This window comes from Oryctolagus cuniculus, chromosome 6, assembly GCF_051225735.1.
Source record: "Oryctolagus cuniculus isolate XC-2025 breed Fujian yellow rabbit chromosome 6, ASM5122573v1, whole genome shotgun sequence".
NCBI classification, from domain to species: Eukaryota; Metazoa; Chordata; class Mammalia; order Lagomorpha; family Leporidae; genus Oryctolagus; species Oryctolagus cuniculus.
The window spans coordinates 68,426,175-68,438,303 of NC_142872.1; the positions used below are offsets into that span (position 1 = coordinate 68,426,175).

The 12,129-nt window shown below is 50.6% G+C and overlaps 1 protein-coding gene across 4 annotated transcripts in view; it reads left to right on the plus strand.

Moving 5' to 3' along the window:
• The window catches only part of TBC1D9B (TBC1 domain family member 9B), a 45,743-nt gene that overhangs the window by 16,109 nt on the left and 17,505 nt on the right, over nucleotides 1–12,129 (plus strand). For 3 of the 4 annotated variants that reach the window (XM_008274986.5, XM_002721320.6, XM_089336232.1), the window contains exons 5-7: nucleotides 649–907; nucleotides 2,226–2,433; nucleotides 3,393–3,605. In XM_008274986.5, coding sequence (XP_008273208.3) covers nucleotides 649–907; nucleotides 2,226–2,433; nucleotides 3,393–3,605 — 680 coding nt within the window. Of the gene's footprint in view, nucleotides 1–648; nucleotides 908–2,225; nucleotides 2,434–3,392; nucleotides 3,606–10,671; nucleotides 10,746–12,129 lie in introns of those variants that run through there. The other variant, XM_089336231.1, reaches the window with a different exon arrangement.

Below are 12,129 nucleotides of genomic sequence, written 5' to 3' on the forward strand. Positions count from 1 at the left end.
CCTGCCACTGGTGGGCTCTCACCATGTCTATACCCACTGATTGGAATCTTCACAGAGTAACTTTCTGTGAAGCCTCTTTTCCCTAAGGTCAGTGTATCCAAGAGCTTGCATCGCCCTGAGTTGTGCAGTATCTTGGGTGTGTACCATTGCCATCACCTGCGACAGGTCCTCCCTGTAGGGCACCTGGCCTCAGGATGCAGTCAGCCCTTCTGCTGCCACCATCACCCCCAGACAGAGCTCCCAGGGCTTTCGCTGTCTGCTTTCCTGGCCTAGCCAGCCTGCCTCCCTCTGAGCGCTATCTCGCCTTTCCCTCCTCCTGCTCTTACTACTTACCTGTCAGATCAGGACAGCCAGGTCCTGCTTTGTGCTGGCCACAACATGTTGCTCATGCATCAGAGACTCCCACTCCACTGAGCTGCTCTGGCCCAGTCTCTGCTAGTTCGCCTCCACCCAGTCACTCACATCACTCTTTAGCCATGCACGGGGCAAATGTTCACTGAGTGTGGTTGGTCTGGGGGGCAGCAGGACCCCAGTGGTCTGGTCTCTCAAGGAGTGGTTCCTTCCAGGGCAGGTTTCTGGTGTGGGTGGGAGTCAACCCTGCCTCTCCCAAACATAATTGGTGGTTTGTCTGTCCCGGCGGGTGTCCAGTGAGCCTGGTGGTGCAGTGGGTGGATGTCACACGGCTCGAGAAGAATGCCACCCTCCTCTTCCCTGAGAGCATCCGTGTGGACACCAGGGACCAGGAGCTCTTCTTCTCCATGTTCCTCAACATCACTGAGACCTTCAAGCTCATGGAGCAGCTGGCCAACCTGGCCATGCGACAGCTACTGGACAGCGAGGGCTTCCTGGAGGACAAGGCCCTGCCCAGGCCCATCCGGCCGCACAGGAACATCTCTGCTCTGAAGCGGTGCGTTGCCTTCTGGGGCTCAGAAGGGCCCTACTGTGGGAGAGGGTGGGCCTACTCGGCGCCGGATCCACTGACCCTGCACAGCACCCAGCCAGTGGCCAGGTGTGGAGACCTGACAAGGTTTCCACCTTAACAAGAAGCCAGGTCAGTGCCTCATTGCAGTAGGACATGGGGCAGAGGGTTCCAGGAGGTGTAACGATGTCCTGGAAGGACCACTGGCACAGGGAAGGTTCTTCATACTGTCTTGCTGTCAGCCCTGTGATGGGAGGGTCCTCTTACTATCCCTAGGTCTCAGACGAAGACACCGAGGCACAGAGAGGTCACTACTTGCCTTACTAGTAAGCCATGGAGTCGTGATGGGCATCCCTCGGTCAGGGCACCTCAGGTTGTATCTGAGACCTCTGTGAGGCTGCACCTGGAAGACTGCAGGGAATCTGGGCCCGGGGTACACAGCCTCCATCCGAGGTCTTTGGGCAAGTCAGGCATGTGCAAGTCAAAGTCACAACCACTGTGTTGGAGATGGGCACTAGGGGCCAGCCGTGTTTGAGAAAGAAGCTCCTGGGTTGTAGCCTCAGGAGAAACCTGCGTGGCTAGCTGTATCTCATCAGTTCCCTGGGCCCGAGTCCCACAGCCAGACTCACCTGTGTGTTCACCGACCTTATTCCTGTGGGAACATTTCCTGGAATGCACCAGCAGACATGCAGGCCTCTGGACCAGAATGTTGTGTAAGGATGTCACTACAGATGGAAGGGACTGGGCTGTCAGTTATCAGGCATAGTCAGGGGACCTGTAGCCCAGAACAGATGGAGGCTGTGGACAGGGGCCCCAAAGGGGTGAGGGCCTGGGTGCTCGGCCACTACCGCTCAGCCCTCAGACATGCAAGGGAGCTTTTCTGTTAAGCAGTGCCCCCACACGGTTTAGGTTTAGCTCCATGCCTTTCTGTTGGAAGAGCTTGTCCAGGTTTCAGGTGGGGCCAGGTTTTTCCATGCGAGGAGGCAGCCTTGGGGCCAGGACATGCTTGGTCTGAGCAGGGCAGGCTGCAGGACATGTGGGCCCTGCCCACCCCTCAGTGCCACTGACACCTCACAGGCTGCCTGGGTTATCCTGCAGCATCCTTTCCAAGCAGCCTCCAGGGCATGTTGTATACGCACTCCTCTCTGCCTTTCAATTTGCATTCTAGATTAACTGTAGGGTCCTTGGGCAAAACCGGCTTATTGGGAGAACCCCAGGGATTTAATGTGCAATGTGGGAAACAAGGCCCTGAGACCCCTTTGCAGGTGTGACTCCTGTCCCCTTTGCTCCTGCTTTGTTTCCTCAGAGACCTGGATGCCCGAGCTAAGAACGAGTGCTACCGGGCCACGTTCCGGCTGCCCAGGGATGAGCGGCTGGACGGCCACACAGGCTGCACACTGTGGACGCCATTCAACAAGCTGCACATCCCCGGCCAGATGTTCATCTCCAACAACTACATCTGCTTTGCCAGCAAGGAAGAGGACGCATGCCACCTGATAATACCCCTGAGGGAGGTGAGCGGCCTCTGCTCACACACACACGCGTGCACACACACTGATGCACACCGCACATTCACACATATATCCCCTCCACACTCACATAAAAACAACCCTCACACATGCACACACACACTACACATTCACACATATATCCCCTCCACACTCACATAAACACAACCCTCACACGTGCACACACATACACCACACATTCACACATATATCCCCCCCGCACTCACATAAACACAACCCTCACGTGCACGTACACATACACACCACACATTCACACATATAACCCCACACACACTCACATAGACACAACACACAACCCTCACATGTACACACACAGTCCCCCACTTTGTGCTGCTTATCCAGCCTTTTCTCACCCCCTTTCCCAACCAGCCTCATCACCCACTCAGAGCAATCACTGTGCCCACTACCCACCCCCATTCCCATGCACTAGCTCCTCCCAGCTCCTGCTTGGCTGGACCAGCTCTCAGCTCAGCTGCCTTCTAGACAAAGCAGCTAGTGGCCTCAGCTCAGGCTCTGTCCATACTCGCCCCAGTGACCGTGCTTAGCCTGCATGTCCTCTCCCTGGGCCATGGGGCTCTGCTGGGCCACCCACCAGAAACTCATCCCGTGTCCTCCACTCTCAGGAGACTGAAGCTGCTCCACCACCCATACCTTCGCAGGTATCGCAGGGACAAAGCTCCAGTTTTGCTTTGGAGCCAGTGGTCATGGGTCTTAAGTCAGTGGGACCACAGCTAGGCTGAGCAGAGTCCTAGGCCAGACTAGGACAGTTTATATCACTGTCCTCCCAAAGGCCCTGTCGACAGGTGAGAAGGTGGGACTTAGACATGCAGGTACTGTGCCCCACGCTGCACGTGGTAGCAGGGTCGGCATATGGATCCAGTCAAGCACATTCAGCTATACAGCACAAGATGCAAATACCCAAGAGAATACTTCTGCCTTCTCAGGTGACCATTGTTGAAAAAGCTGACAGCTCCAGTGTCCTGCCTAGCCCACTGTCCATCAGCACCAAGAGTAAAATGACTTTCCTATTTGCCAACCTGAAAGATCGTGATTTCTTGGTTCAGAGGATCTCTGACTTCCTCCAGAAAACGCCATCCAAACAGCCAGGCAGCAGCACTGTGGGGAGAAAGGCCAGCGTTGTGGATCCAGCTCCTGAGGTAAGAGTGGCCTCTTGGGAGTGGTAGGGTGGGGACGAGACCAGGAAAGAGCCAGGGCAGCCATTAGCCTCCCTGCTGGAACCTGGCCTCTGTGGTGCAGGCCTTATGCTGGGAGGACAGAGCTGGAGAGCTCCTGTGTGCAGGAGCTGGCCTAGCCTAGCCCAGCCCAGCCCACACACCCACTGCTTGTCATTGTCCCTGTCCTGTCTGCACCCCCAACACACCCCAGTCCCCACTCTGACCCAGCATGCCTCAAGGCCTGTTCCCTTGAGAATTCTCTGTCCGTCAGCCACCCTCATCTCCGCCCTTCCTAAATTGCTCCACCTAGAGCAAGGGCCACTACCAGAGGCTGGGCCACCTCCAGTTAGTCAGCTTTTTGTTATTACAACAAAATTCCAACAAAACTGACCTTGCAATGGGAAAAGGTTTAATTAGCTCATGGTTTTGGAGGTTTGTTTCTAAGATCCAGTGGCCCCATTGGTTTGGCAGCTGGTGTGGCAGTGGTGGAGCAGGAGTGCAGGGAAAGCCAGAAAATAGAGACAGAAGCTGGGCTGGACTCCGGCTGTTAGAACCAAGCTCCCAGGAGAGCTGCCTTCCACCTCACGCCCTCAGTGACCCAAGGCCTTGCTAGGCCGCACCTCTAATCTCCACAGCAGTTTGTTTCCACCTAGTTGGCACCAGTAACTTATGAGTTAATGTCCTGTTTGAGTTCAAGAACCAAATCCTGGTCAAACTAATGCAGGTTTGTTCACACAGCCTTTCCCTCTCCAGTCGTTCAGAATGAGGTTCTTACAGGGAAAGGCACCTTTTTAAAGACTGAGCTGTGGTTCCATTAGTATACCAACATGCGTAACCAACAGCCATCCCTCTGAGTCATCAAATACTTTTTCCCAAATGCGGTTGTGCTTTTTGCAGTTGGATTATTGGTGTTGAGGCACAAAAACCATGCGATGTTACAAGTGGAGGGCAGGTCTCTTCCATCCCTTTTGATCCATAGGTTTCTGTGTGCCTCCCTTTTTCCACTTGCGGTTTTCCTTTGAAGGAATTGGGCCGTTTGTGCTGCAGCATCTCCCAAGGTCTGGTTTCTGCTGACTGCTTCCCCCTGTAGGCATCTACAGGCACCTCATCCCCTCGTCCCCACTCAACGTGAGTTGAGTGGTGACATCCAGAACCTCGATCAGATTCAGGCTCTGTTGGTTTTTGTGAGGTGCCTACCTGCAGGCAGAATTGAGAAGTGGTGTACCTCTAGCACCTGGTCACGTCTATAAGGCCGCTGTCAATCAGGGACAAGCATTGCCTAGATCTTGCCATTTGTTGGGGTTTACAAAATGGTGACACCCTGACTCTACACCCAAATAAAGAGAAATGTCCCTTCCTGAACTATTCGGGTACACAAAGCACGGCTGCTGGGAAAGGCAGAATAAATGCTTTACTCTTGCCTTCTACTCACCAGTTGTCAACATAATGAGAAGAGTTGGTTTTCTAGTCTCCTCTAATGTGGCCAACTGGTTTTTTATGTTTTTTTCTTTAAAAAATATTTATTTATTTGAAAGACAGAGTGACAGAGAAATGGAGACACAGTGAGGGAGATCTTCCATTTGCCGGTTCAGTCCCTAAATGCATGCAACAGCTGGGGCTGTTCAGGCCAAAGCCAGTGACTCAACTCTGGTCTCTCACATAGGTGGCAGGGGCCCAAGTACTTGGGCCATTTTCTGCTGCTTTCCCAGGCACATTAACAGGGAGCAGGATCAGAAGCAGAGCAGCTGGGACTCAAACCAGTTCTTTGATATGGGATGCTAGTGTCACAAGTAGTGGGTTGACCTGCTGTGCCACAAAGCCAGCCGCCAATGTTTATCTGCTAATGTCATGGTGAACCATGTAAATATGCTGTGGATTAGCAACTCGCGGTGTCAGTGTCCATTCTTCCTAGTCATTGCTCCATCTGGGATCAGGAGGACCTTATTCAGGTTGATACTTTGACCTTCAGACACATCCCTATTCATCTTTGGTGGCTTCCTTGCTTCCTGGTACCAAGATGAGTGTGTTTCTGTTGTTGTTGCTTAACCTGAACTTGCAAAAACACTTAACCACTAGAAGAGTCCACATATAAATCCACAGATCTGACTTCTCTGTGAAAGTTAGCAACCCTGGCACCACAGTGCCCTTCCTTCCCTGTAGTAGATGCCCAATACCTTGTTGAGTAGTTATGGAATTGAGTAGGTAGGATGGATTGGAGACATTAAAGAAAGTTTCCTGAAAGAAGTTAGGATTGATCTGGGGCTGTAAGAAAGGGTAAGGATGGATTAGGTGGAGGCCAGCAGTGGGTTCAGCCACGACTCGCCCTATCAGCATCCCATGTTGGAATGCTAGTTTGAGTCCCACCTACTCTGCTTCCTGGCCAGCTCCCTGCTAATGCACCTGGGAAAGCAGTGGAAGAGGGCCCAAGTGCTTGGGCCTCTGCCACCTACTTGGGAATCCTGGATGGAGTTCCTGGCTTCTGACTTTAGCCTGGCCCATACCTAGCTGTTGCAGCCATCTGGGGGAGTGAACGAGTGCACGGAATGTCTTCCTGCCTTTCAAGTAAATAAATCTCTAAAAAAATTGAATGAAGGGGTATGTGAGCAGGATGCCTTCCTTCATGAGGCTCAACACTGGATGACAAGGCCTGACAGACCCGAGTCAGCACACACCATAGCCTTGTTCGAGCATTCGCCACATGCTCACCCAGCCTGTTTATGTTGAGTTCCTGTTAGATACCAGTTGCCATTCCAGACAGAAGGAACAGAGGCCAGTGCCATGGCTCAATAGGTTAATCCTCCACCTGTGGCACCAGCACCCCGGGTTCTAGTCCCGGTCAGGGCACCGGATTCTGTCCCGGTTGCTTCTCTTCCTGTCCAGCTCTCTGCTATGGCCCGGGAAGGCAGTGGAGGATGGCCCAAGTCCTTGGGCCCTACACCTGCATGGGAGACCAGGAGAAGCACCTGGCTCCTGGCTTCGGATCAGCGCAGTGCACCGGCCGCAGCGCGCCAGCTGCAGCAGCCATTGGGGGGTAAACCAACGGAAATGGAAGACATTTCACTCTGTCTTTCTCTCTCACTATCCACTCTGCCTGTCCAAAAAAAAAAAAAAAAAGAAGAAGAAGAAAAAGAAAGAACAAAGCAGTGCACAAATGGACAGAACCTATGCTTCTTGAGAGCTTAGAGGCTAGTGAGAGTTGGTAAGAGATGTTTACATGTATGTGTCGGGTTATGAGTCAAACTGAAGCAGGATGAGGTGCCCAGGCCAGAGGAAAGGAGGAGCCTCACTCTGTCTCTTGCTCATGGGTAGCCTGTGATCAGGTACATGTGAAAGGGAATTGGAGAGAAGCAAGGGAGTGAGCCAGAGAATATCTGGGGAAGGAGGTTTGAGGCAGAGGGAACAGCAGGTGCAGAAGCCTTGAGGCAGCTTGAGCTTGGCAAAGGCCCTAGTGCAGGAGATAAGTTAGGAGAGGTGGCAGGAAGATCTGTCACGGTCAGCCCTTAGACCCTTGTGAACACCTTGGCTTTGCTGTGAGGGAGATGGGAGCCAGCTCAGTGACTTCAGGTAGATTCACATTGGTGTTCAGCCATCACTACCACACATCCACAGAACTTTCAGATTTTGCAAAACTGAAGCTGTCTGCCCATAAAACATAACTTCCCATTCCACCTCACCCTGCCCCTGGTAACCACCATCTTTTCTGCCTCTGTGAGTTTGACTCTTCTGAGTGCCTCATGGAAGAGGAACCACACAGTGTCTGTGTTTGTGATTGCCTCTTTTCACTCACATGATCCTCAGAGTTCATCTTTGTCGCAGCAGATGAAAGTGCTTCCTTTTTAAGGATGAGTAATAATCATCCTTTGCCTGTAAATGCCACATTTTTAATTATTTATTTATTTGAAAGGCAGAGTGACAGACCTTCCATCTGCTGTTCTCTCCCCAAATGTCTGCAACAGCTGGGGCTGGGCCAGACTGAAACTAGGAGCCAAGAACTCCAGGCAATTCTCCCACATGGGTGGCAAGAACTCAAGTACTTGACCAACCATCTGCTGCTTCCCAGGTGCATTAGCAGGTAGCTGGATCAGAAGCAGAGTAGCTGGGATTTAAACCGGCACTCTGATATGGGATGTGAGTGTCCCAAGTGGCAGTTTAACCTACCGCACCACGATACTAACCCCTGTATGCACCACATTTTGTTACACATCAATGGACACTTGCGTTACTTCCACCTTTTGGTTATTGTAACACTGGGGTAAACGTGTGTGTATCTGAGTACTTGCTCTAACTTCTTTTGGGTTTCTATTCAGTAAATGGAAACCTCAGCAAGTGAATTTGAGAAACAACCAATGGAACTGGGAGCAAATTTACACATGAGTTATAAAACCAAACCCAGGGGCCAGCGCTGTGGTGCAGTGGGTTAATGCCCTGGCCTGAAGCACTGGCATCCCATATGGGCGCTGGTTCAAGACCCGGCTGCCCCACTTCCAATCCAGCTCTCTGCTATGGCCTGGGAAAGCAGTAGAAGATAGCCCAATCCTTGGGCCTTTACACCCACATGGGAGACCTGGAAAGAAGCTCCTGGCTCCTGGCTTCAGATCGGCACAGCTCCGGCCATTGCAGCCAATTGGGGAGTGAACCAGCAGATGGAAGACCTCTCTCTCTCTCTCTCTCTCTCTCTCTCTCTCTTTGCCTCTCTCTCTGTGTAACTCTGACTTTCAAATAAATAAATATTTAAAGAAAAAAAAAAGCAATAACATGGAGATTTGCTAATGGCTGAGGGATGATCAAAGAATGGTAGTGCAGACCAGACCCTTGAAGGCCTCAGAAACACCCAACAGAAACTTTCCTCCAGAAGGAAAGAGGCCCCTCAAAAAAAAAAAAGAAAAAAAGAGCTGAGATTGAGCTCAAGAACACTGGGCATAAAGAAAAAGCCAGTCTCAGAAAGTCCTAGAGAGAGCAGGCCACACAGACCGCAGCAGGAGAAGGAGCCTTCCAACTATGAGGTTCAGAAAGCCCCCGACCCACATCTGCCCCCCCCCACATAGCACATCTCCTAAAAGCACAGAAAAATTCCTACCCTGTAAACATGAGCAATAGAAAAAGATTTTTCACATCCTATACAAAGATATTACACAAACAAACCAACCAACCTTCCACGGACAATGAAATCAATTTCCTCGAGCAAATGAAAACTGTAACCTTATATTTCAAAATGATCCAAAAGGAATTATTAAAACTTTAGAAAATACTAAAGAATACTATAAATAAAAAAAGTGTTCAGAAAAATATGAAAAGAGTTGACAGGACTCAGGAGAGAATTAGAAAAACATATACAGAAGTATTTGAGAAGCAAAAACTGTACAAGCAAAAACACAAGCACGAGCAGATACCCTAGAAAGCACGTTACGTAAAATAGGAAGGGGTAGGAGAAAAATGGGTGCCTTTGTTTGAATATGACTTGTCCTCCCAGACTCATGCAGGAATTTAAAACCCAAAGTCATAGACATGACATGACCATGGGAGCCATTAGGTTCGGTTTGGTCACTAGGGTGGAGCCACCACACTTGGATCCTGGTAGCTTTGTAAGGAAAGGGAGAGAGACCACACAGGCACAGACAGACATGCGTGCTCCCTCCTGGGTGCGATGCAGCCTGAGGCCCTCACCAGTACCTGCCTCATACCAAGTGGGCTCCGAACCTCTAGAACCTCGAGCCAAAACAAGCCTCTATGAAATTGGGCTGCCTCAGGTATTTCATTAGAGTAATGAGAAGCTGACTAATGCAGTAAAATTAGAATAAACAGGAAGAGAAAATAATAGCCCAGAGAAGTGATGAAGTCAGGCAAAGAGGATCAAACTTATGTGTGATAGAAGCTCTCCCAGAAAACAAAAGCCATGGAATAATAAGTAATAGAAACTATGGTTACAGAAAACTTTATGAAATAAAATTCTTGAAGCTATGTAATAGGAGAACACATTATATGTCTGGGAAAATCACAGAATAATCTATACTGAGATATAATCTAATAATAATTGAATCTTAAATACTTTTAAAAATTATTTTGGGCTACCAATCAAAAAGGCCAAGTCACCTGTGAAGTCAGGAAAATCAGACAGGCATCAGACTTTCTGGCAGTAACATTTGGTACAGATGGAGTGACACTGTGAAGATACACAGTAAGAGAAACTGACCCTAGGATTTTATATCCAGCCATACCGGCCTTCCGATGAACACACAGGCAGTGAAGACTGTGCCCAGGAGCTTGGGGGCTCTGCCACCTCCCGAGACTACTGAAAGACCCCAGAAGTGACTGGAGAGGCTTTAGCATAAGCACTGTAGAAATAAGGTAGATAATGGGGATAAAGGTGGAGACAGGTACACTTTGCAGGCTCTGATGATAGAGACATGGGACAGGGACAGCATGGGGTAGGAAAGTGCAGAAAGTGGGACAGGTCAAAGTCACAGTGCACCACTTACATCAGATGTTGGTGTGGAGTCGGGACTCATCATTGTCTCACAAAGAAGGACTTAATGTAACTATGAGAACATACACATATACCCTCTGGTGTAGACAGGGAAAAAATTTGAGAAGGAAAAGGATATAATGAGTTACCCAACTCTTTCCAGAAACTTAGCATAAGGTGGGCAGAGAATAATGGGGGTCACTTGAGGGAGCCTCACTTTTTGCTGAAAGAGGGAACAGCAGGCCCTCCATATCCATGAGTTCCTTATGCATGGATCAAAATACTCAGAGGAAAGATATGTCTGTGCTGAAATTGCACAGACCTTGTTCTTGCCGTCATTCCCTAAACAATGCAGTGGAACTATGTTTTGCATAGCATGTGTCAAGGAATCTAGGGACGCTTTAATGCATTCAGGAGGGGGCATGTGCGTTATATATGAATACTGCACCGTTTTGTGCAAGGTGCTTGAGCATCCATGGCTTCTGGTGTCTTTGGGAGCCCTGGGACCAGCCCCTGTGGATTCCATGGGATGACTGTACACTAAAGAACACAGATTGTGGTGTGTACCTTGATAATTTTTTACAGTGTGACCACAACGTGTGAGCACCCAGTTGAAGACGGGGGTTTCCTGGACAGTACCAACAAAGTTGTGTGTTGAGGTGAGGTGTGGGGGTAACGCTAGAGAAGGCCCTGTAGTCTGCGGCCACACCACCCTGAACATGCCCGATCTCGTCTGATCTCGGCAGCTAAGCAGGGTCCAGGCCTACACAGTACTTGGATGGGAGATGGTCCTGTCCTGGAAGGGAGAGATGGGGGAGAGAGCCAGGGCCCTGCTGGAGAGAGGGCCCATGCCTAGCAGGGAGTGCGCCTGTGGTTTCAGATCGCTTCTGCTTCTGCCTGTTCGTTAAATAGGAAGCCAGTGGTTTGGAAGTTTGTACCAGACCGATAGATGAGACAGTTACTAGAGGTGGGGAGAGGAATAGACTAGCAGAGTAGGATCCAGGCAGCACTGAACAGCCGTGAGCCTGAAAGGGAGGTGTGACTCTACCAGGGCTCTGCACAGCCTTGGGCTGGGAGCTCGTGTCTGTCACACGGGGCATGTCCTGGAGCCTGGCCTGAGGTTTCAGTTTTGCTGAGATCCTCCATGGCCTGTGTGCGCCCATCTGTGCCCTGGTCCCTCTCGGGGAAACCCAAGTGGAAAGCAGGCTCGACAGTCTAGCGCTGTCAAGCTGTACTGGGGTCACACCTACTGATGTAAGCAGCTGGTTATAAAAATGTATTAAAGTGTGCCCCAAATCCATCTCTAAACCATGAGCCAGGGGCAGAAGGGTGGACTGTAGTGGGGACTTCGTAGTTTTCTCTGTCTGCCTTGCCCCCTTTAAAAAAATTACAAGCTGGCGTTGTGGCACAGTGGGTAATGCCACAGCGTTGTGAAGCCAGCATCCCATATTCCAGTGCTGGTCTGTGTCCCAGCTGCTCTTTTTCCAATCCATCTTCCTGCTCATGTGCCTGGGAAGGCAGTGGAAGATGGTCCAAGTCCTTAGGCCCCTGTACCCATGTGGGAGACCTGAGGGACTACTGGGCTGTGCTCCTAACATCAGGCTGGCCCAGCCTCAGCTGTTGCAGGCATTGAGGAGTGAACCAGCAAGTAGAAAATCTCTTCTCTCCTTCCTTCTTCCTGTCTCCCTCTGCCTTTCAAATAAATAAATCTTTAAAAAAAAAAAAAAAGTTTCAGGGACTGGCACCATGGCTCACTTGGTTAATCCTCCACCTGCAGCACTGGCATCCCATATGGGCGCTGGTTCTAGTCCTGGTTGCTCCTCTTTCAGTCCCAGCTCTCTGCTGTGGCCTGGGAGGGCAGTGGAGGATGGCCCAAGTGCTTGGGCCCTGCACCCGCATGGGAGACCAGGAGGAAGCACCTGGCTCCTGGCTTCAGATCAGCGTAGCTCCAGCTGTAGCGTCCATTTGGGGGGTGAACCAACAGAAGGAAGACCTTTGTCTCTGTCTCTCTCTCTCACTGTCTATAACTCTACCTGTCAAATT